Below are 22,891 nucleotides of genomic sequence, written 5' to 3' on the forward strand. Positions count from 1 at the left end.
TGGGCTCACACCCGACCTGCTCTGAGGCAAGCCCAACACTCAGCACTAAACCAGAATCATCTCAGAACAGAAATTCTCCTAAGAAATTTCTAGAAATAGAGTTCTCCTAATAGAAATCACTGTTGCATTCTGTATATTCCATGACTAATGATTCTCTAGAGAGATACTGGGGGGAAGAAATGTGGTTTGTCCGTTTTCCTATGAGCTACCTGTATTTTTTCCCCCTCATTTTTGTATTTCTTTTGTGCATTAAGTTCTCTAGTCCCCTTCTTGTTACCTTCTCGCCGTTCCAGTCCTTGTTGTATCTCCTCCAGTTTTTTGGTATACCGGTGATTTGCATTTCTGGCTTGATCCGGGATCTCTCAAGAAACACAAAGATTACAGCTTGAAGGGTAGACCTGGAGCAGGATGATCTCTGTGCCAAGATTTTAAAGCTTTCAGTAATAGTTGAACACAGAATTTGACAACTTCTCAACAATTCCTAGGCCCTGGAACAAAATAAATACTTTTCCTGACTTCCTTAAGAAGCTGTCTTTCCAAGATGCTGTTCTAAAGATAGGTTGTGTTTGTTACTGGAATTCATGTTCCACTAAGGTTTATGCTTTTTGGATTCATATCCAGTGTTTTTTGAGTACTTTTTTCTTTTTTTTTTTTATGTCCCTAAGCATCTAGGGACATAGCATGTGCTTTCATTTTGATTTCCTCTTGTTTTTCAAGTATTGTCCATGAGTTGTAGGAAAACCTTTTCCTCAGAAGCTCTGCTTCCTGTGGTGCTGTTAGGAGGCAGTGTTTGCTGAACTTTTAAATGACAGGGCTTCTTACATAGCATGGTGTTTGTGCGTGCGTTTGTTTGCTAGGTCTGCAGACGTATAAAATTGTCCTTTTATCTTGATATGAAGTGATGTGAAGTCACACAGCAATAATTTTGTCCATTTACCTAAAGTACCATGGATATGTTGAAATCCTAGACCTCTGGATTCTGTTGTCCTGATGCCCACAGAACTGTTCACAGTTCCTGCTGTTTTTTTTCTTTAAAGAGAAAAAAAGGGGGGAAGGCACTTTAGATGTGTTTGAAAATAAATCTCACTCTTGGTTATGAGTTAGTTCTCTGGGAAGGGTGGAGTTCTCAAACCCTCAGAAAACCCTTAGATACTGATCATTGCAAACAGAGCCCCTTGATGTCTCCAAGGAATGGCATTAAGAGCTTGGGAAGCTCCAAGATCAAATCCTTCTCTTTGATGTGAACTGGATGTGTGTGTTTGAGAAGTGCAGCTTTTGCATAGTGAAAGATGCTGGATCCTGTGTGGGATGCCAGGGGTGTTTGGAGTGCTGCATTGACTGATTCAGTATCTTTTGGAAGCCAAAGCTCCCTTTGCAGGAGTTTGATTATATCCATGTGGTGTTTATGTGCTGTGTTTGTGCCTTGGATGAACAAATGTTGCAGGAAGGTTCTGTTTTTTTGGGAGTTCTGGGGAGAGCAAGGCTTGGTTATTGACTGGGCTTGAACCTCATGACTCTTCAGGAAAAACAAACTCATGTCACTTTGGAAGTTACATATTCCTTGCACCTTTAGGGATCAGATTCTCTCTTAACGAGAAGCTGAAATATGCATCTTGAATTTTACCATTTCCCAAACTGCATTTTTCTTCAGTGAAGGTCTGAGTGCTGCTCCCACAGCCAAGAGGATGCAACTAAATTTATTTATGTTTGAGGAGAAATGTAGCAGAATTAGAGGAACAGGATTTAATTTCTCACTTCTGTGAGTAAATATTTTGTCACTAGAAAGGAGCTCTGTGGTTTCCTTACATTATTTTTTTTTTTTTTCAAAAAGCTGCATTTTCAATTTTGGCTTACAGACCTGGGGCCCCCTTTTTTGAAAAGTGCCAACATTTTTCAAACCTAAGGATTAAACCATGTTTTGTGAGATTATTGTCTAAAACATTGTGATGACTTTAACCAAAACATGATCTTCACCTGTAGGTGACTCTTACTGTTCAAACCATCTCATCTTTGGCAGGTGCTGTGATTCAGGTGGGTTCTCTGTGAGTGCAGAGAGCTCTTTGGGAATCATCTCTGCAGCTCTGCTGCTCACACACCACGAGCCTTTTTTTGTTAAGGAAACAATTTTAGGTGCTTTTTAAGATAACAAAGGAGCTTCTGTAGGGGTAACAAGGGCTATGGCCTCAAACAGGAATCTTGACTAAATTATAATTCTATTTATTCCGCTGGAACGGCCGTGTGAGGGGACAGGTGGTGGCTGTGTCAGGGGACAGGTTGTGACAAAGTCCCAATAAGTGCTGGTTGTGGCCTGTGAGGAGCTCAGGGAGGGAGGGATGTGATCTGCAGCCCATCCTTGCTGTGCAGGGCACAGCTGGAGCCCGGGCTGTGCAATGGGATGGGATTGCCACAGGAGGGAGATGCCGGCCTGGATTGGGAGCTTGGCAGCTCCACGTACTGCTCACCTTTCCTGAGCAGAGTTTACAGTTATATTTACAGCTGCATTAAATATTCAGTGTTTCTCTGGGTAGTTTTTGTGTGCTGGTAGTAGGCAGTGTTCTATAGAAAGTAAAGTGGAGCCTTTTTTCTATAGGTGTTTTAGCTGCTGTTTATGCAAGGCAAATAGAACACCTTCAGTAGGAATGCTGTCACTTGTCACAGGCTGCATTAATTATGCTCTGAGGGGGTAAGCATACATTTAAAGTTATTTTAACTCCCACAAAAACTTGTGCAGTTAGCCAGCTCAAATTTATATGCCGAAAGCTGGTGAAACTATGTTCAGGGATCATTTTTATGAAAAACTGATCTAGATGATAAACTTTAAATCTCCACTGTAAAACAGCCACTCAGTGTTATGTTTCAGATTTGGATTGGCGGTCAGGCAGGCACATCTTGCCTGTGGGTGACATTTCTTGGCTAAACAAGGTTTTTTGGGGTTGTGTGTAAAGTAAGGCACCTTTGTAGGAGTGCACAGCTCTGAGAGACCCCTGGCTTGGGCTCCTCTGTGGCAGAACTTGATGCTTCTGAGGGTCTCAGAAGCTTTTTCCATCTCAGACTTTGGATTATATAATTTTTCTGATGTTAGTGACCACTCATAGGAGAGTTTTGGACTTTTACTAGAGGCCCATGGATGAATCTGAGTGGAATGCACATCTTTCATGTGACATTCTGTATTTTCTCCAGCTGCCTCATCTACAGTGTAATTATTCTGATTAAGGCACCACAGGACTTCCATGTCAGCAAGCCAGGGCATGTCTTTCGATATTCTTATTTTGGGCCACAGATAAAATCAGTGCCATAATCTACTTCTGTTTTTTGTTGAAGATGATAATTTCAAGCATGGAAGACAAGACACTGACTGAAATACAGGTCCAGATTCTCAAGCACAAAATGACAGCCTGCAGAAAAAAGTGCTGCCTGCCAGGATTGGGTTGGTTGCTTAGCAATGAGCTATTTATCTGCAAAGGGACCCAGAAAAGGGATCAGGATGGTTTGAAAACATAGTTTGAATAAAGGAGCTTTTAAAGTCAGCAGAGTTGAACAGTTTTTCTGTGAAATTCAAAATGACGAGGCTCTGCAGCAGCTCTGATTTAAGAGTTGAAGTTGGCAGGATTATTTCAGGCTTGCCCTCTCCTGCCTTACAGCCTGCAGGCTGTGCCACTGAGTGTGCAAGTCAGCAAGACACAAAAAGCTGAGAAATGATGGTGATCCTTGAGGAAACCATGTAGTATTCAGGGTTTGTCCATCACATGGACACCTTGAGTTATTGTGTGAAGTGTTTCTCTTCCAGCTTCCATTCATCTTGAGCACTGGCTCCATTTGTCACTTGTAATATTAAGTGCTGTCTTGATTATTTCAAGAAAACATATGGATGCAGCTCTGCTACAGGCTGTAGTGAGGATTTCCTAGGCAGAGTTAGACCTTGGTGTGAGACAGATCTTGGAGAGGATCTGAGTTCAAAGGAGAACATTAAATTGCAGCACCATAAAACTGAGTTCATTATTTTTCATGGTTAACTGTGCCCTCCTGTGGAAGATGCTCTCAGATTATCAGGATTTCCTTGGGGTGAGTTGCAGCTGGCTCTGACCTGTATCTGTCTCTGCTCTGGCACTGGTTGTTGCAGCAGAAACTCAAGATCATATGAGAAGTGAGCAGCCATGTTACTGCAGCTCTGCTCTAAATGATGGCTGATTTCAGGCTTGTTAATTGTTTAAATTTCAGATGATCTTTGTAGTCAGGAACTCTGGGAAGGTATTTAGATGGAACACAAATCCATATTGCTGATTAATCTCTGTGCTTTGCAGCCAGTGCATGGAATAGCTGCTAGAGCCAGCTAAAGATAAAAATCTGCCAGAAATGCAGTTGCAATCAATTATCCCTTTGCCTTTTGACTTGCAAATACTGTCTTTAGTTTATGGTGGATTTTTTTTTTTTAATATGTCATTCAGAAAGAAACTCCAGCTAGAGCAGAAACCCCATTTTGCAGTTTATTTACTAAATGTGAAACACCAAGTTATTCCTTGTTCCTTGTGTGCTTCCAGGTGGGTTTTCAAGCAGCTCTATGACAAAGGTCTGGTGTATAGAGGGGTTAAGGTCATGCCTTTTTCAACTGCATGCAACACCCCCCTGTCCAACTTTGAGTCCCATCAGAACTACAAGGTAAGTTGCAATCAAATTTCTCTATTTTCTTCTGTTTGGATTTGAAAAGCTTTAGTAGTTTTTGCTTGGTGGTACCTAAACATGTAATGACACTCCACATTGGTAGTAAAAATCTGGGTAAATGGGTTAATTTTGATCATATTTTGCTGTATTTGTTTGGATCATTTGATCTTGGACTTCTTCCTTGGTTACTATTTACAGACATTTGAAGTACATACTTTGTTTTATTGTGGTAAATTCCTCCCTCTCTGGGCTCTCCAGGTTTTATTGCAGTGGTGGATTTTAGTTGAGTTTTCAGAGGAGAGCTGCAGTTGTCCCTATCTGTGCACATCTGAAAAGAAGACTGTCTTTGTCAGGGTTTGAATCTTCTATGAGGAGATTCATAAAGAATGTCAAAGACTCTGTAGCTGTAAGATAATGGTTCTTCTCAGAGTCATTAATTCAGATTGGGAAACGCCAGATAATGTTTTAGTTAATGTAACGCAGGGTTTACTGTGGTTTATAAAATGTTCCTTTAAAAATGAGTGACAAGATAAAGCAAGTGCAGCTTCTCACTTGCAACAAACTCGTGTTCATGTGTGTGAAGGCAGAACTTGTGTCCCAATTTTCCAAATTCCATGTTTGTTTGTAGCTAGAGGTTTTGTATCCTTTCCAATCCTGACCCAGGCCTCCATATCCTTGTAATGTAAATCTTTCACTTGCATTGTTACAGCAGAGAGCTAGCAGATTGTACATCTGGTCTCCACAACTTGCCTAAAAAAGGCCAGTTTCCTGGCCAAAAACTGTTTTTAAAACAAATGTTTAAATAGACTTGGATTACAAAGCAGCCCACAGATACCAGTGAGATACCAGAGCTTTCAGTATGAGGGGTATTTATATTGAAGAAAAAATGGTTTGTGATTTATGAAAGAGAGATGTGCAAAGATATCTTGGTATTTGTGACTGTCTGACAACTGAAATAATAACTTTCCTTGTCCTCATTGACTGACATTTCACACAGGCTCAGATAAATGAACTTTCTTTAGAACAAAGACTGTTTTGGAGGGTTTGTGTTTATGTGTATCTGTGTTCTCTTTTTCCATAAAGCTGAAGCTCTTTTCTTTTCTTGACTCCTAATTAAATATTTAGAAATTGTTTCTTATTCTAGAACCAGAGGTTTGTTTGGGTGGGATCCTGCCCTGCCACTCCATGCAAAAATTATCTTTCTCATCTGCTAGAAATGGCTTTTGGAAGTTGTGGGTCTGTGAGCCCACAGGATTTATTCTTGGTGAGCACAGTCATTTCTGGGTGTGAGGCAGCTGTTGCCTTTCTCACATTGGAAAACAGCCTTTGGCTGCTGATTATTGATCCTCTGGGAATTGGGACACACATCAAGAGCAATAGGACACAAGAGGCACCTTCAGAACCAGAGCTGGGTGTCCAGTGCACACCTGAATTAACAGTGCTGGCAGCTGCTATTGCATTAAACTGAAGAATCAGTGTCTTCAGGAGAGATTTTAACAGCTAAAACACCACACAATGCCATCACCTGTCAGCCTGGATGGTATTTTTTATGCTTTGCCAGTTGTTTTTATCTGCTTGCTGAGCTCAGAGCTTCAGAGAGCAAAGTGAGTAGCCTGCAGTGCTGCCCTGCACTTGGTAGAGACAGAGCAGAGAGCTCAGTTTCTGCCTGGTACTGAGCACAGGCCATGGGTTATGTAATATTTATGTTTTACTGTTGACTGCACCAGATGTTCACAGCAAACTCCCTGTGGAGCAGCCCTCAGCTCAGACAGAAATAGCTGCCTGTCCCATGATGCCGTTAACTGTTCCCTGATGCTGGATGGAGACCAGAGCGCCTCGCACGAGACGTGCCCAGGCCACGGCACCTGTTTCTGGGCTGGGGGTCGGTGTGCACTGCCCCCTCTGAGCTGGCATTTAGGATTTCCTAGTGAAAATTTCACATTTGCAGGATTAGACTTGCTTTTACAAGCAGCTTTTCATCATATGTGAAATGTGAAGTGACTGAATAGGGTTGTACTTGGCTGAAAGAAAATCTTGTTTTCGGGGGATTTTTTTTTTTGGACTCGTTTGAAGGTGAAGTTTTGTAGAGCAGCTGACAAAGGTCTCCTTCCCTGAGGATTTTAGTCTTAAATATTGACATACTGTTGTTTTTACGTACCCCAAACATTCCCCCCCCACCTTGTTAACAACAGCTTAATTAGAGATAAATCACTTTATGTGGTGGCTGTTCTTCCTGATCCCTGGCTGCAGAAGAAAATGTGGGAAAGGCTTTGTTTAGCAGTGTCTGAGAAAGAGCTGATTTTCCTGACCTCTGAGATTGGTTCTAAACTTCAAAAATGGGGTTATAAGAGGTACCTAAAGGAACTGCACTTGTCTTTCTTTGGTGTTTTGGCAGCAAATCCCCCAAATCTCCCTGCTAATGGGAGATTTTAGCCCTGTGGCCTTGTTGGACTGACAGACTACACTGGTGTTATGAGGAACTCAGTGACTGGTGCTCTGTTCTGGCTTTATTGCCACTTCACCTTTTACATTACAGATAAACATGGCATATTAAATTGTTTTTCAGGATGTTCAGGATCCTTCAGTGACTGTGAGCTTCCCACTGGAAGAAGATCCAAATGTTTCTCTTGTTGCCTGGACCACGACTCCCTGGACCTTGCCCAGCAACCTGGCCCTTTGTGTTAACCCTGAGCTGCAGTATGTAAAACTGAGAGGCAAGTGTTGAACACCTCTTCCTTCAGGGCCTGTAAATACGTACTTAGGTTTTGTATTTTAGACTGGTTTATGTTAAATTTACAGAACTTTTGAAGGATGAGATCCACTTTGGATGTGGCTGATGATTTCTGCTCTGCTCTTATTTAACATGAATTGACAGGACTATTCCTTAAAAAATACTGATAGATGAAATAAAGAATAATATAAAAAAGGTTTGTGCATGTGTTTGTAGTCTTTAATTATACCTTCATCTACAAACACCTACCTCCTCTTTTTAAAAAAAAAAAAATAGTGAGTAGGAATTTCCAGTTTCAACATAACCTCATGAATCTGTTGTGTGTTAAACACAAAGTTGTGCAGGCCTTTGCAGTGAATGCTACGTGTGTGAGTTTTCTTTCTTTGAAGAGAACTTCTTTCTTTGAAGAAAAGTTTTAACATAAATTTGGTCATCTTAAAAAGAAATACTGGATATTTCAGAAATAACCTCACTTGCCTGATGTGCTGAGTTGGATGTCTCTGGCTCACTGCTGTGGGACAGTGATCCTAAGTTGGCAGGGTCGCAACCTGAATAAAATTTATCATTGAAGTTAGGAAATCAGGGTGGTTTGGGGTAGAAAATGAGCTTTCTTCATAACGTTTCACTCACAACATCAGTTTTTTGATGTTAACTTCCTTTGTTAACATATACTTATTTTATATAGAATATACTTATTTTATAAAGAAATCCAAGCAGGTAATTGAAATAGTGGATCTCAGGAAAGCTGCATAAAGTGCAATCATCACATTAAAAATTAATAATGTGGATTTTATGTAGTCATTGTCCATCTTCCAATTGTTTCCCTCTGTTTCAGGTACAATTTACTGAAACTTCTCAGTTGTTTTTTTATTTGACTCAGCAATAATAAACAAGGTGTTTCTGCCTCTGCAACAACAGAACACTGAAAATGTGGCCTGGGTGGCCTGGGTGTTATCCTGTGGTTTCTGGTTGAACTTAGCCTTTGGAAAGTGTTCCTTAACTGGCTGTGTGGGGGAAAAGTAGCTGGAAAGTAGTAAAGGATTATTCTGGGCAGTTTTATTGCTACAATATCTGGTATATATTGAAAGGTTTCATAATGGTGGAAATGAAGGGATTAAACTGAGATTTGTGAAACTCCTGTCTTATTTTATATTCTAGATAAAGCTACAGGGAAGATTTACATTTTGATGGAGTCCAGGCTGGTGGCACTGTACAAATCTGACAGTGAATATCAGATACTTGACAGGCGAGTACATAAATTGTTACACTTGCTAGGTTTTGGTGTTTTTCTAGACCAGAAGTTGAATGTTTTTAAGAAGATGGAGTTCCCTGCGTCTGTGTTTATATTGCAAAAATCTGTGAAAGGAATTGAAATTTGCTGGAATAAATTGGTCTTGTATGTGAAGCTACAAATAGAAAAAAAGTTCAATTGAGTCCTTGTATTGTGGTGGGGAAAAAAGGTTCCTTAGTCCATCCCTTTCCTGTGTGTTTGCATTAAGGTAGAAGTTAGAGAGAATGCTGGAGGTGTGGTCCAAATGCCACCTTCTGCACATTATGTAAAGGTTTAAAGGGAATTGGGCAAAACAATCCTATTGTTTTTAGCAAATAAATACTACTTTTGTAATTAGTGGCAGTCGTGGCTTTCTGCAGGGTGCTTATTCATCTTGATTGGGTGGAAAAATTGGAATTATTCAAGAAGTCAGACTGGGCAGGAGGTGCAGGCATTAAATTCTGTAGCTCTTTTAGACAAAATGTGGGTCTTGGCTTCTCTTAAACCTTCTGTATAAAATAGCAGCCTGTTAAAGAAAATACAATAAATATTTGTTTGCTCACTTTATTCAAAAAAACAAACCAGAAAACCCTATAAAACCCCAGATAACTACAACAATAATAATTAAAAAAAGACCAGAAATGTTTTTGAGAATAAACCCCTTCTTCACTGGCATCAGTTTTTTCTATTTTTGTCATTTTATCAAGCAGTTGAAAGCTTTAAATTGAACAAATGGAGGTTATTTCAGCTGAGCAGTTGCATGTAATCATTAAATTACGGAAACAGAGCTGGAATGTTGAAGATGTTTCTTATTCTGATGGCTCATACTGTGACAGTTGAATAATTTTATATTTCTGCATTGATTTCCCTCCATCCCTCCTTTTTGAGAATGCTCTTAATCTGTCACTTGGTCTGTACCAATTGAAGCTGGTGTTCAGTTTCTGAAGATGATGTTCAGTGCTCTCATTCTTCAGGCTTGGCTGAACTTGTGATCTATGGAGTTTTTCCTCCCCTCTGAGTCATCAGTGAAACTGCAGTGCCAGGACACCACTGGGGATTTTGTTTTGGTCTGATCTGAGTTAACAACAACTTTCTCTTGAAGTGATGGTGGTGTATCCTCCAGTTCAAGTATTTGTTCATTTTGGAATGACTGTGTCAAAACTCTCACTAATGTTAAGACCTAAATTTGATCTGCTTGCTTGTTATCTAAACTGGTAAATCTGCCCCCAAAAAATTTGGCTTTGTGTGGCTTGTTCTTGGCAAATTCACATTGTCTGTTCTTTAGCACTTCACTTACAAAGAACTCTCAATCACTTGAAGTTGAATCAGGTTGTTGCACCTTTCTCAGTGGCTTTTAGGTCCATCAGTGCTTCAGTTCTCTTGTGAAATACAGATACTCTGTTCCTTTTTGGTTTTTTGAAACCTCTTCAGAGTGTCTAAAAACTAAGCCTTCCATCAAAACCATTTTAGTTTCTTAAGAACTTTTAATACATTTGCTTTAGGCTTAAAAAGGAAGCAAGGCAGCCTGTATATTAAATTTATTAATCTGTTGTCTTTTGCTTCCAAATTCTTGTTTTGAGGCAAATTTAACTTCAGTGTGACTGCAGTCATTCTACATCTAGGAATACACAGAACATTTTGGTCTTTTTTTGAGGTGTCTTCATCAGAAATGGGAAGAGCCTGTTCTTTAAGGCAATCATACATGTTTCAGGTGCTGTATTTATGTCCCTGCTAAATGGTCTTTCTAACACCACCACTCACCCCCTCAATCTCTGATAACTTTTAAAATTTTCATTTTTTTTAACCTCTTCCAATCTTTAAGGCTGCTAGCAAATCTCTTTGCAGAACAGTATATTTTAATTCTTTTTGTATTAGTGGTATGGTCTCTTTTCAGGCTGATTTCTTTTCTGTTTTTGGTCATGCTCCAGTTTTTCTGTTATATAATAATTAATTTTCTCAAATGTGAGACAGTTGAAAGGTATCTGGTAGTTGACTGGATCTGTGAAAGATTTAGATCTATGAGTAAATTCATGGAAATGAACTTCACCACTTCTGCTCTTAACTTTGTTCTTCTTTATCTCACTTTTAAATTCTCAAGCAGTCAGGCCCTTGAGGGAGAAATTGATGCAACTTAATGTAACCAGGCATGGGGCTGAGGTCAGGGAATGGTCTGATAGAAAATGTTCAGAGTCTGAAGTCCCTTGACCTTTGCACTCATGGGTGTATCACCCCAATTTTGGCTCTCCAGTGACTTCTTGTTTTATTTAGCAGTGGTAGATAGGGTGTGACTGCTGAGCATTTCCCTCCCCTTGTGTTAGATTTCAATCCTTTGACATATTAAGCATTTAATTTCTTCACACTGTTTTTCTTTCTTGTCTCTTTTTGGATTCTAAGGAATCCAAACCAGAGATTTCTGATCTCCTAAAGGTGAAGGATTGCTGAAGAAATTTTAAATGAGTCTTTCTACTCTAATTTAGGTCACAAGAAGGCACCATTGTATAATTTTTCAACTGGAGTACAGGACTTGGACAAACCCAAGTATTTCAGATCCCAAAATGAAAATCAGGAATGTGATCCACAACCTTTACCTTTCTCTGAGTTGTGTTAAATAATGATATAACTACTTTTTTTCTTTTTTTCTTTTTCAAGCCAGTTTTGGTGCTTCACATTGTGTATCTGAGCATTCCTACATCTGTGTGGCTGAGCACTGGGATGCTTTTCTCTCATCTGATCCTGATTAAGCACCTCCAACATTCCTAAGGCTGTTTGTAATATAAAAATATATAAACCATCTGCAAAGCTGAGCCTTAAAATAGAATTCTTCTCAATTCCTAGAGGATATTGTGTGTGCTGAACTGAGGAGTCATGCTCTTGAACTTGGCAGTAAATGCTGCTCCAGGTCCTTCCTGTGCAGTGAAACAGCTTTGAAGAGTCCCTGCTTTGAAGGAGTCGAGTGATTTCTGATAGTTTGACCATTGTTTGGGAGTTGGAGATCAAGGACAGAGTAGGGAGAGACCATAGCTGGGACACAGTCAGAGAGCCAGCCCGTCTATTAGATTAAGTTGTGTTTTAGTTGGATTTTCCTCCTGAAATTGGACCATTTAAGCAGTTTCAGGAGAGTTCTGAGCTGCAAATCCCGACCTGATCAGTGCCTTTGTCAGCTGCTGCCAGAAGTGCGAAGGGAGCCAGACCTGCAGGCTCCATCTCTGCCTCCCATTTCTGGTGTGCCTCAGCTGGTTCCTCAGCCAGTCCTGTCTGTGCAGAGTTTGGATGCCCAGTTTTAGAATAAGGGATGAGGCATCTGAGCTTTATAGGGTGCAGTGCCCTGTGTCACAATCTTCTGTACAGAAAACTTGAGGTGTTTTGGATCATTAGTTCTCTTGGACCTGCTGAGCTTTAGGTCTTTGTTGTTATGAATATTGTGTTTTAGCCAGAAGACTCTTGCCCAGCTTTACTATAAGGAGCTTGTCATTAATGCTTAATTCCTTTATTAATTTTCATTGATTGTTTGACTGAAGTCCATCAGGTACAAGTTGTTGACTGGTAGCAGAGATGCATGAAAAGACATTGTTTTTTCTCCAGGTTACCACAGAGGTGGGAAGTAAACTTAAGAAAATTATTTTCATCATCTGAAATCAAATTCTGTCAGGGAGGTGAAGAAGCCAATAGGAAAATAAGTATTTTTCAAGTTGTTAATTTATGTTCTTGTAAATCTTTCTCCTCAGATTTCCTGGTATTGTTCTTAAAGGCAAGAAATACAAACCACTCTTTGAATATTTTATTCAGGTAAGATGAACCAGTTAGGGGTATTCCTTATTTATATTATAAAAAGATCTTAAGTTCCAATAACAATCTCCAGGTTGTATGAAGTACCTTAAAATCCTAATGAAAGTTTGAAAACAGTGTTGACTCTTTTCTCTAAATTTTTTTTGTTTAAGTTGTAAATATACTCAGGCTAAACACTGGATGATAAATAGAAGTTTGACTTCAGAGAAATCTCAATACATATTAACAAATACATATTAACAAATATTCTCTCATTTTCCCATCTGGTGAGTTCTGTCTACCTGCTAAGTCCAGAAGCTTTGTCTTCACAAGGGAGTGACTGACTTTGGATAACAATCAGAGATGTGTCATGATTCCCACTGAAGAGTTAAAAGCCTTTCCTAAAAACCCACTGATGTATCAGATTTATCTGGATGCAGCTTTTAAGCACTGCATTAGGTCTGGCATCATAGATGGTAAAAGAATATGTAGCAATAGGAAAGTGTTTAGAGAATTTTTCTATTTTTTTTTTTTTAATCTGATTAAAAACTGCTGATATTTTGCAAAGAAGAGAGGTACAGCACTGCTGGCCTGGCAGCTGTGAACTCCTGTAAGGGATTTGGTAATTTGTGACATTTTCTGTTCTGAAAGATGTGCAGGAGTCAGCAAAGGTGGGAAAACCTTTGCAGAGAGCAGGGTCTGATATTTCCAGAGGAAAGCCAAACACAGCTGAATCTGGAAAATTGGACTGTGCATCTGAGGTTTGGAATGGATCAATTTTGTGAGTCCTGCTGTAAGGAGCAGATGGGGTATCTACAATTTTTTATTTACAATGGAGATCTTATCTCAAAACATCTCCCTTCAGAACAAGCCAGACCTAATATTTTGTAACATATTTGGTTCAGCTGTGACTGCAGTAATTTCTTTTTACTATTTTTGTTCTAAGGAATAGTAAATGACCCTTTGTTTTTCATACTGAACACACTGAAAATTGTCATATCCTTTCTTAGCAATTTTTTTCTGGATTTTCCCTCTGTTTTTATTTGGTATTTACCTTGCTCATGTTCTCTGAAGGAAAATGTGTGACTATAAAAGCAAACTTTTTTAAATTCAGAGGTATAGGGGACATACAAAAACGCAGGGAAACTTCTGTACCTTTCCTGGTTGTGTCCTCACGTTCATGAGTGTATTGATTGCAGTCCGTTAAGCGCAGAACTGTGTGAAGAGCTGTGCCTTGAGGAGTAATTGACTTGGAGGCCTTCTGGAGAGGTGTGAGATTTAGTCATACTTGACACTCTGTAAATGAAGTACACAGGTGTCTGGGCTTTGGGAAGTCATTAAGTCGTGTTAGGGATGTCACATTTTACTGTGTCACTGACTTTTGGTGCAATTCTTTTCTCTTTTGTGTGGCTCATGGCGCTGCCAGCTTCTGAACAACTCTGCTGTATGTATGTAGATATTTATCTCTATAAACCTATATTTTTGTGTTGCAGTGCAAAGAAAAAGGTGCCTTTACTGTGGTAGTGGATGGTTATGTGAAGGAGGAGGAAGGCACAGGAGTTGTCCATCAGGCTCCCTATTTCGGTGCTGTAAGTGTCAACTACACCTCTGTAATGTTCATTTTGGCCAGCACAGGTTGCTTGCCCTTCCAGCTCCTGGGGTCTCTGTCAGAGTGGTTGATGTTGAACAACCTTCCCATTTGCTGCTTAAAAATGTAAGAATATCATGTAGCTTTGTATTCTCATGAGCTCTTCCACTTGGTGCCTGTGCTAGACTGGAGGTGTTTGTGTCCCTGGCTTTGGTTTGTGTTGTGGTGTGTGAGCTGAACTCCTCAGTGCATCCTTTGAGTGTCATTGATCTCAGCTTTTCTCAGAGTCTGAGGTTAGAGCTTTGAGCAGGGATGATCTGGCAGTGAAAACTGGCTTTGCTAAGTGATAATTTTGGTTGGGAATGGCAGTTCTGCCCAGCACACTGGCCCTCTTCAGCATTTCAGTACTCACTGGGCTTTTAGAGAATGAGGAGAAAAAAGCTTTCACTGCTTTTGTCCCGAGACCATCCCTTGGTGTGAAAGGATTTTGTTACACTCCATTCTTTTTTTTCCTGTCTTTATTGTCCCTTCCCCTCAGTCTGTTCTTTTTTAAGGCTAAGAGGAATAATTTGTCATGGATTTAACATTCCAGTTTTTACACACTTGAAATAAATGCGCTAAGTTTAGGCTCATTGTCCTTTTTGTAGAGTGTCCTGTCTTCAGCCATTATCCAAAGATGCCCTCAAAAAACTTGCAGTGCCTAGCAATTAGCAATCCCTAGACCATGAGCTTTGTCATAATTTCCAGAGCAACTTGGCATTAGCAACAGGCCTCTTTGTATTCATGTGAAATAGCCCATCCTCTTCCATCCTTTTTTCCCTGCATTTCTCTGAAGGGTACATCCATTGTGGTGGTGTTTCCCTTGTCAGGATGATGGTTGATATGAAAAGATGTTCCAGCTTAATATAGCTCTGAATAAAGAAAATTAGAGAGGGCTGTGTTAGCAGTTAATGAAAGAAATGGTGTTGGCTGGTCAAGTGTCCTGAGGAGGATAAATCCTCACACTTTTGCTCCTCAGACTCTCCCCTGGAGCTGAATCTTGGCTGTTCCAGAGGAGTCAGAGTTGGTTTAGAGTCAGGAACTCTTGCTGTGGGAGATGGAGGGAAGGAAAGGAAGAGGCTGCCAGCAGGGAAGGAGCTCTGGAAGAAGCTTTCCCTGGGCTGCCATGAGAGTGGTTTGTGTATTTGCACAGTCTAGTTATACTTGTTGGAAAGGTCTGGCCTTCTAGAGCAAGGATTATCTGCCCTCTTTTACTTGATTTTTTTTTTTTTTTTAAATAAGCCCACTGAGTTTTGTAAACACAGAGTAAAAAGAGTTTTTCCCTCTGTCTCCAGGGAAATCAGCAATTACTTGTAAAACTTTTTTTTTAAGGGAAAAAACCTAAGAGTAACAGTTAAATGCTTCACAAAGAAAAAAAATACATAAAACACTGTGTGAGGAAAAAGTGCACACGCATCACAGACAAAAGCTTGCATTCATCAGCTGAGGAGAGGTTTGAGTAGGTAACTTTTGGTCCAGGGGCCTGAATCAATGGGCTGTGCTGCCTTCAGGAGGAAAGTGCACAGTGTACATTGCACTTCATGCTGCTGCCTTCTTTTTGGGGTGCATGGAACTCAGTTTTGATAGCCCCTAGATGATTTCTGTTCAGAGAAGCTCACAGAGGTCCTGGTGTGAGTTCAGGATTTCATTGTTTCACAGTAGGCTCTGTATGGGATACTGTTGGTATTGGCCTTTACACAGGCTCATATGGAAGAAGGGAGATGGTTCATGGTGTGACAGGATTGTCTTCCTGGAGAATTAGCTCCTCCTTCCTGTTGAGTTGAAGGTGAATAGGAAAGGAATAACTGGACCAGGACAGTCAGAGGAGAAGAAATAGAGCCCAGTCCTTCACAACAAGCCTCGAGTCTTTTCTCTGTTCCTTCCCATCAATAAAAGTGAGTCCCTTTGATAAATAGAGTTGGAAAGTCAGTTTATTTTTTTAAAATCCTACTTAGTGATACGTGTTTTGTATTTCTGATAGTTCAGCCATGTATCCTTCTCCAAAAAAACTGAAAGTAAAAATTCACATGCATTTAGTTGCAGATGTAGTTTCATTGTCTTGTGTCATGCCTTTGCCAAGGCTACCACACCATATCAGAGCACTCTGTTATTTCAGTTCAAAAGACATCAAAATTAAAGCTCACAGAACAGGACAAACCTGTATTAAAACCACTGTAAACTCATTGTACTTCAAGATTAACATGACACTAAAATTCAGCTGCTCAGGCATTTCATCATCTGTAGATGTACCTGCAGTCAGCTTAAAAAGCTTTAGTAACTCGAATTTGCATACAGATTTTTAATTTGCAATACTTCTAGTGCCTGCTCAAACTGTGACACACAAGTTTCATAGATCTGTTACTGATGCACTTTTTTTTCAGTACCTGGCGCTTTCAGCAAAAGTGATGTTGGTTTTTGCTAAGGGGTGCTGAAGGTGAACATTTGACTTCATGTTTCTGTTGTTTTGTTAAAATTTCACATAAAAAAAGCTTTTGATTTCTCACAAATGAGCTGGTTAATAGTTTCTACTTAGTAATTTTGTGTATTACACTTCTATGTTTAATCTTTTGAGGGATTCTGAGGTACAAGAGTGACCACTGTAACTCTTATCCTGGAAAAAACTCATCTTGGCCTTAGATTTTATTTGAGCTTTGCAGTTGTGGATTCCTTGTACATGCCTAGATATATTCTTGCCTTGAGATTACTGAAGGAAATCTTCATTAAATCAAATGGCACCTGAGTCTGGAGAGCTTCCATTCCTGTTCAGGTTGTTCAGAAGCAGGGAGCTGACTGCAGCAAGGCAGAGCAGCACAGCCCTTGGCTGCAGCAGAGGAGCTGAAGCACCTCTTGACCGAGGTGCTGCCCAGGGAGGGTTTGTTGTGCTGCCTTAGCAGGGCTATGAGTGTGCCACACTTTGTACTCTGTGCTGGCTGCTGCTTCAAAGCCTTTAGCAGCTCCCTGCCGAATCAGGGCTGCCATCAGCTCTGTCATCTGTGCTGTGTTTTAAACCCCACAGCAATAAGAGCTGAGGAAAGGCCAGCAGGGAAGGGGCTTCTCTCAGTCTTGTCCTGACTGCAGGAGCTGGGTGACCAAGTGCAGGGTCAATAATTGTGATGCTTTCTGCAGCTGCTGCACAGGGGAAGAGGCTGTGCTCTGGTGCTGGAGCTGGAGGGATTTGTTGTTTCTGTGTGTCAGGCATTGGTCCATGAGGCAGCAAACTCTTCCCTGTGTGTGGATGAGTTTCATCCTTGTACAGTGACACAGCAGGGGAGCCGGGAGCCACAGGGACAATGGGGAGAGCTGAAGGGACAGGGTGAGGACAAAAAGGACATGGAAGCCCTGCCCTGCACTCCAGAGCTGGCTCACCTGTGGTGGTTAGGGCCAAGGAAGGAGAATTCAGGGAGCTGTGCCCTATGAAATGTGTATTTCCACACTGGCTCTGGTGTGGGGTCCTTGAGCAGGCTGAGAGGGTGCTGTGGATGCAGCTCCTGTGAAACAGCTGCTGTGTGTCCTGTAAGCCATTGCTGTAACTGCATTAAGATACACATTTGCTCGGACTGCAGACTTGGAGGTAAAATCTGAACTTTTCTATCCCCCAACTAATTTTACTTTCATCTTTTCTCTGATGCCATTATTGTTCAGTTATGTTCAGGAAAGTCTGAAGCAAATACTTTTTTTCTTCTTCTTCTTACTGATACAGGAAATTAAAAATTTAAGTGGAAACTGGCCAGGAAAAAACCCCATGATGTTGTCCATGTGTGGTTCTTGATCAGTAGCATTGCCTATAGGCCAAAAAAAGATTGAAAAATACAGATTTGAAGGCTTTGGATCGTTAAGACATTCAGAAAATGGGACTGCTTATGTGAAATGCCAGAATTAGATTGATTAAAACAACCTGCTTTCTGAAAAATGCAGTGTTGGCTGGAGAGTGAGCACATCCAGGCTGTGGCTGGGACAGGAGCAGCATGGAGAGGTTGGCAGTTCTTTTGCCATGCAATGGTTGCCTGAAGCTGTTCACTCCATGAATGTACTCAGACACATAAAATACATGTGTATGTACATGCATTGATGTGCACAGAAAAACATGCATATGTCCCCTGTACTAGGTGAGAGTTTGAAGAAATAATAATTTTCTGCATGAATAAAATGACAATCCTACAGAACAGAACTCCCTCCTAAGTATTTTGGATTAGTGAAGGCTGAATATTTTGCTATTCTTGTCCAGTCATCACATTTTCTGTTTAATATTTAATTCCTTTTTCTAGGGGTGGATATTTTACCTACCATTTTGTATTCTTACAGCTTGGTGCTTGTGTCTTTTGCAGGATGATTACAGGGTCTGCATGGATTTTAATATCATTCAGAAGGACTCTGTGCCTGTGTGTCCTGTTGATGCATCAGGCTGCTTCACAGCAGAAGTGACTGACTTTGCTGGGCAGTATGTGAAGGTCAGTGGGCCTGGAGACAGTAAAGTATTACTTTTTTCAAGATACATTTTATACCTGGTAGAAGCTTTCTTTTCTTTCCCTCTGTGGGCTTGTTTGCAGTGTGTCACTGGTATCTGGATAAATTAAAAGGTGTTTTAACATTTGCAACAAGGTTGGAATGGTTTATTGAGCAGCTGAGAAAAAAAGTTGAAATGCAAGTAATGTTGTGTATCTGTAGTGAGAGGAGTATCCTGTTTGCAGCTACACCAGAGAGACTCTCACTCTGTGCTTTTTCCTGACAGAAATGTGATGTCCAGAGTCTCCAGGCACATGTGCAGGGCCTCCCTCACCTCTGGATAACTCCGAATTTCCCAGGTGCCATCATTCAGTTTCTCCCAGGCAGTCAATGTAAATTGACTCTCCAGGAGGGAGAAATCCAGTCCTTTCCCTCACTTGTGGGCTGTGTTTCAGTGCTCATGTACTTGCCAGGAGATGCAGGAGAATCCCTGGAAAAGGAGCCCACAGGAACTGCACATTGCTTCAGATACAAATCCCTAGCAGGGAGTGCCTCTTAAATTCCATGTCCCGAGAAAACAAATTGCTTTTAGCCCTGCTGCAACAGTTTGATAGCAAAGCATGTTCCTGTAAACAAATGTAAGACAAGATTTAAAATCTTTTTCAATTAAGTTGAGGATTCAGTCAGCAATCTTTCCTTTCTGCTTTATGCATTAGGGCAAATAAGAGGACACCGTAGGCTCCATGTTTAGCTTCTTGCTGGTAGGAATCTGAATTTAAAGCTCTTGGAAAATTTTCTTATGATGCTGAATTTTTCACTTGTAGATATTTGTATATTTTTTTCCTTAATGTCATATTGACACTTGTATGTTCAGTAGATTGTCTTAAATTATCAATATACAGCTTTCACTTCCAGCTTAGTGTGTAAAACCCAGTTAGGAAGTGAGGTATTGTGAAATGTGCTTCAAATTCTGAAATTCAGTCACTTTAGAGAAATGTGGTATCAGGAAGTTTAAATATTAGAGAAAAAGCACTATGTGATTTCCTGCCACAAAATTAGAAGACTCAATCATTGGGATATTAAATAATGTAGTTTCTGGCTTGTATTGGTGCTTCAGAAAATTTGAATTTTCCACACAGTTGTGTGGAAAAAGAGTTAAGGGTAAAAAAGGACCGATGCTTTAATTTATAAAATTTAATTTATCCAGATAGCAGAGACACACTGAAGACACTGTAAATAAACAGGATTTGGAAAGCAAATAACTTTGCAAATTTAGTGTTTTACAGTACCCCTGCAGGAAATGTATAAACTTCATAGAGGCTTTCTCTCTGTGTGTGTAAATGCTGTTATGCATTGTTTTTGTTTTTGTTTTTTTAATTAATTGAAGTATCTGAAACAAATCCTGTAGCAGCTCACTGAGTGAAGTGTGTATTCCAAGGAGAATCTGTGTTTTTAGGATGCAGATAAGCACATCATCAGATGGCTGAAGGAGAAGGGCAGGCTGATCCACAGCACCACCTTCCAGCACAGCTACCCCTTCTGCTGGAGGTAAGCACACACCTGCCCCTGGGCTGAGCTTTCCAACAGAGTTCTTCAGCTTTCACCCTTATTTCCCCCCCTTCCTTACTTAATTTTCCTGACAAAACTAAAAGTAACACAAGCTGAGATTTTTAATTTAGAAGAGCTCCAGTTTTGGTTTAGTCATCAAGGAATTTTTCCTTTTTTCTTTTTTTTTTTTTTTCCATAAAATGGGTGAATTTAGATGTAGTGCTGAAATTTAGTTTCTGTTTATGATTTTAAATATGTGTTTTTGTAGTTTGTGTTGCTCAGGTTTTGATGTAGAACTCCTACCTAACCAATTCTTGTAAAAAAGGTGATTTTTTTTTAAGCAGCTGAGTGATGGAGAAGGAATTTTTTTATACCCTTTGAATTGTATCCAAATAAGTATATCACAGAAGGTATTTAGATCTTTGTGTTAAAGCTTTGTATGTTTTGAATAAAATGGTTAAAATATAGTTGTTTTTAACCTTGTAAGATGATACATTTCTTTGAAAGAAGCCCATATTTTAACCTTGTAAGATGATACATTTCTTTGAAAGAAGCCCAGATGCTTAAAATGTGGAAACATCCCTAGGTGGATGTCTCTGGGGGAAATCTCCATGTGGAATTCTCCATGGGCGTTCAGTATCAGTGAACAAACAAGTTTTGGTTCTGAGGAATACAGGCTAGACAGATTCAATCTAGAAATGAAGCTTGTTTTTATTAGTGTCCTCCTTGGTTTGAAATTTCCCCAATTGCTGTTGTAAAAAATCACCAAACAATATCAAATTAAAAAAAAAAAAAAAAGGAAAAAAAAAAGTCTTCAGTAACCTTTTAGTAGAGTATTAAATTCTTATTATGAGCAAAGACACACTTAAAATAAAATATCTAATTTAATTATCTGAAATGGCTTGAAGATTTTCAGTCCTATCTGATGTATCCAGCACCTGTACTGAAATAACTGTGATAAAAGCTCATCTCTCTGTCTGGCTCTGACTCTGCCAGGTGAAGTGTTCTAGCAGGGTACATTTATCTTTAATTTATAACCAAAATAACCTTTGCTTGCTCTTGAACAGCAGGATTGGTTTGTTTCTAGCAGCTGCCTGGAGGAAGGAGGGGAATTGCTCTTCCAGTGTTATGTCCTTGATGATTTGGGACAGATTTTGAAAAATGGCAGCCCCCAAAATCGAGCAACACTTGTGTTTTCTCTTGTGTAGCAACTCAAATATCCAGCCATGGCCTTCTGAGACAAAGCAAGGATGCAGAAGTGCTGATTCTGTAGAAGATCCTTAATCCTGCCACTCTGTTGACATTTTTGTTGATTTATGATAAGTCGCAGGCAGCACCTGGCAGCAAATTAGCCAGTGGGAAGAACTGAACAATGGATTTTACTTGAGCAGCTCATTTCACTGCCATCACAAATCAAACCATAATTGGAATATGCTAAAAGTAGAAGAGTAGTTCTTAACTTTGAACATAGTTATAAGTTATTTTGATTAATGTAAGAAAACTTTGAAATCAGACTCTTCTTAATGTACTACTGCTTTTCCTTGAAACCAAGCAGTTGTTGAATCCTTGGGATGTTGAGAAATTTGCCTTCTTTTTTTTTTTTCACATATCATAAAATCAGGGTCCTTCTCTGTGTGGTCATTTTCTATCAGCTAAACTTTAAAATCTGAAAAACACACCAGCTTGGTACGGACACAGTAGATAATTTTCAGTTAGATTTTTTTCTTTATTGGAACTGCTGAAAATTGAGGACGTTGGTCAGAACTGCTGAGTGCACATGTGAAATCTTGTGAGGCTCTGTCTGGGCAGCAGTTGAGCAACTGTTGGATGTGACAGCTGGGGGGACCCTCCAGCTCCTCCCTGCCATTCCTTTGGGAACAGTGTTGGGAAGATGTGGGCCTTTGGCTTTTCCAAACCAGTGAAGGCAAAACCAAGAAGCAACTTTATAGCATGGGCTCAGTTATTGATCATATGGTTCCTAAATTGCAAGAAAAGAGAATAAGATCACAATTAATGTGATTTGATTCTTCTGATGTGTTTCTAAAGGATCTGTCTGTAAGGGAAACAAAACTTTGTTCAGTTGGGACAGAGAGGAATGGTTAGGCAGGAACTTTGTAAGCATCAGACTTTGATTTGAGTTCTGTTTGGTTTTTCCCCTTGTGTTGATGGAAAACAAAACCCAGCAATAGGTGTTTCTCATTTGATTCTGCAGTAAAATCCAATTGAATCTGAAGTCCTCAACCTTCTCACCAGTCATGAGGGGCAGAAATGTGGGAGGTGTCACTGCTTGGGCAGATTTTAGTGTTTTGTTCTCTGCAGTCTCCTGCTGAGGCACTGCTTGGTAGTGGTAGAAGAAAAATATTCAGGGAAACTTTGTCCTCTCCTCTTTCTTGTTGCCTCCATGTAGGGGGAGCAGAGCCCTGTGGGTGCTTGGAGTGATTCTCAGGTGTTACAACCTCAGGGTTGAGTGGGAAGTGTGGGAAATGGTTCCCTGGTTGGCCTTTGTCCTGGATCCTTCCTGCCTGAGGCCCCTCCATGGCCCTGTGTGCAGTCAGCCCCACCTGCTGCTCTCTCCTCGCAGAGCTGGGGTGCCACCATTGTCCCAACCTTCCTTTTCCAACATGTTAAGACCATGTCAGAAATTTTTAATATCAATTTTTTATTCTCCTTGTTTCCAGTTACTCAAGATCTTGTGATGGCAGTTCATCATTCTTCAGCACATATGAAACAAGATACTCAGTGAAATCAAAACACCTTGTACCTTAGGGAATACTTTCTTTTTTATGAGGAGTGAACAGGACTGTTTACTTTTTTACCTGTTAGGACTTAAATTTGCATGGCAAAGCAT

The 22,891-nt window shown here is 40.1% G+C and overlaps 1 protein-coding gene across 3 annotated transcripts in view; it reads left to right on the plus strand.

Annotated features, from left to right (window-relative positions):
- Nucleotides 1-22,891, plus strand: part of IARS1 (isoleucyl-tRNA synthetase 1) — a 98,534-nt gene that overhangs the window by 14,473 nt on the left and 61,170 nt on the right. For all 3 annotated transcript variants that reach the window (XM_083869125.1, XM_083869126.1, XM_083869124.1), the window contains exons 7-13: nucleotides 4,539-4,656; nucleotides 7,226-7,373; nucleotides 8,549-8,636; nucleotides 12,386-12,446; nucleotides 13,919-14,014; nucleotides 18,378-18,500; nucleotides 19,952-20,043. In XM_083869125.1, coding sequence (XP_083725251.1) covers nucleotides 4,539-4,656; nucleotides 7,226-7,373; nucleotides 8,549-8,636; nucleotides 12,386-12,446; nucleotides 13,919-14,014; nucleotides 18,378-18,500; nucleotides 19,952-20,043 — 726 coding nt within the window. The remainder of the gene's footprint in view (nucleotides 1-4,538; nucleotides 4,657-7,225; nucleotides 7,374-8,548; nucleotides 8,637-12,385; nucleotides 12,447-13,918; nucleotides 14,015-18,377; nucleotides 18,501-19,951; nucleotides 20,044-22,891) is intronic.

The sequence above is a fragment of the Zosterops lateralis genome (genome assembly GCF_965231275.1).
Source record: "Zosterops lateralis genome assembly, chromosome: 11".
NCBI classification, from domain to species: domain Eukaryota; kingdom Metazoa; phylum Chordata; class Aves; order Passeriformes; family Zosteropidae; genus Zosterops; species Zosterops lateralis.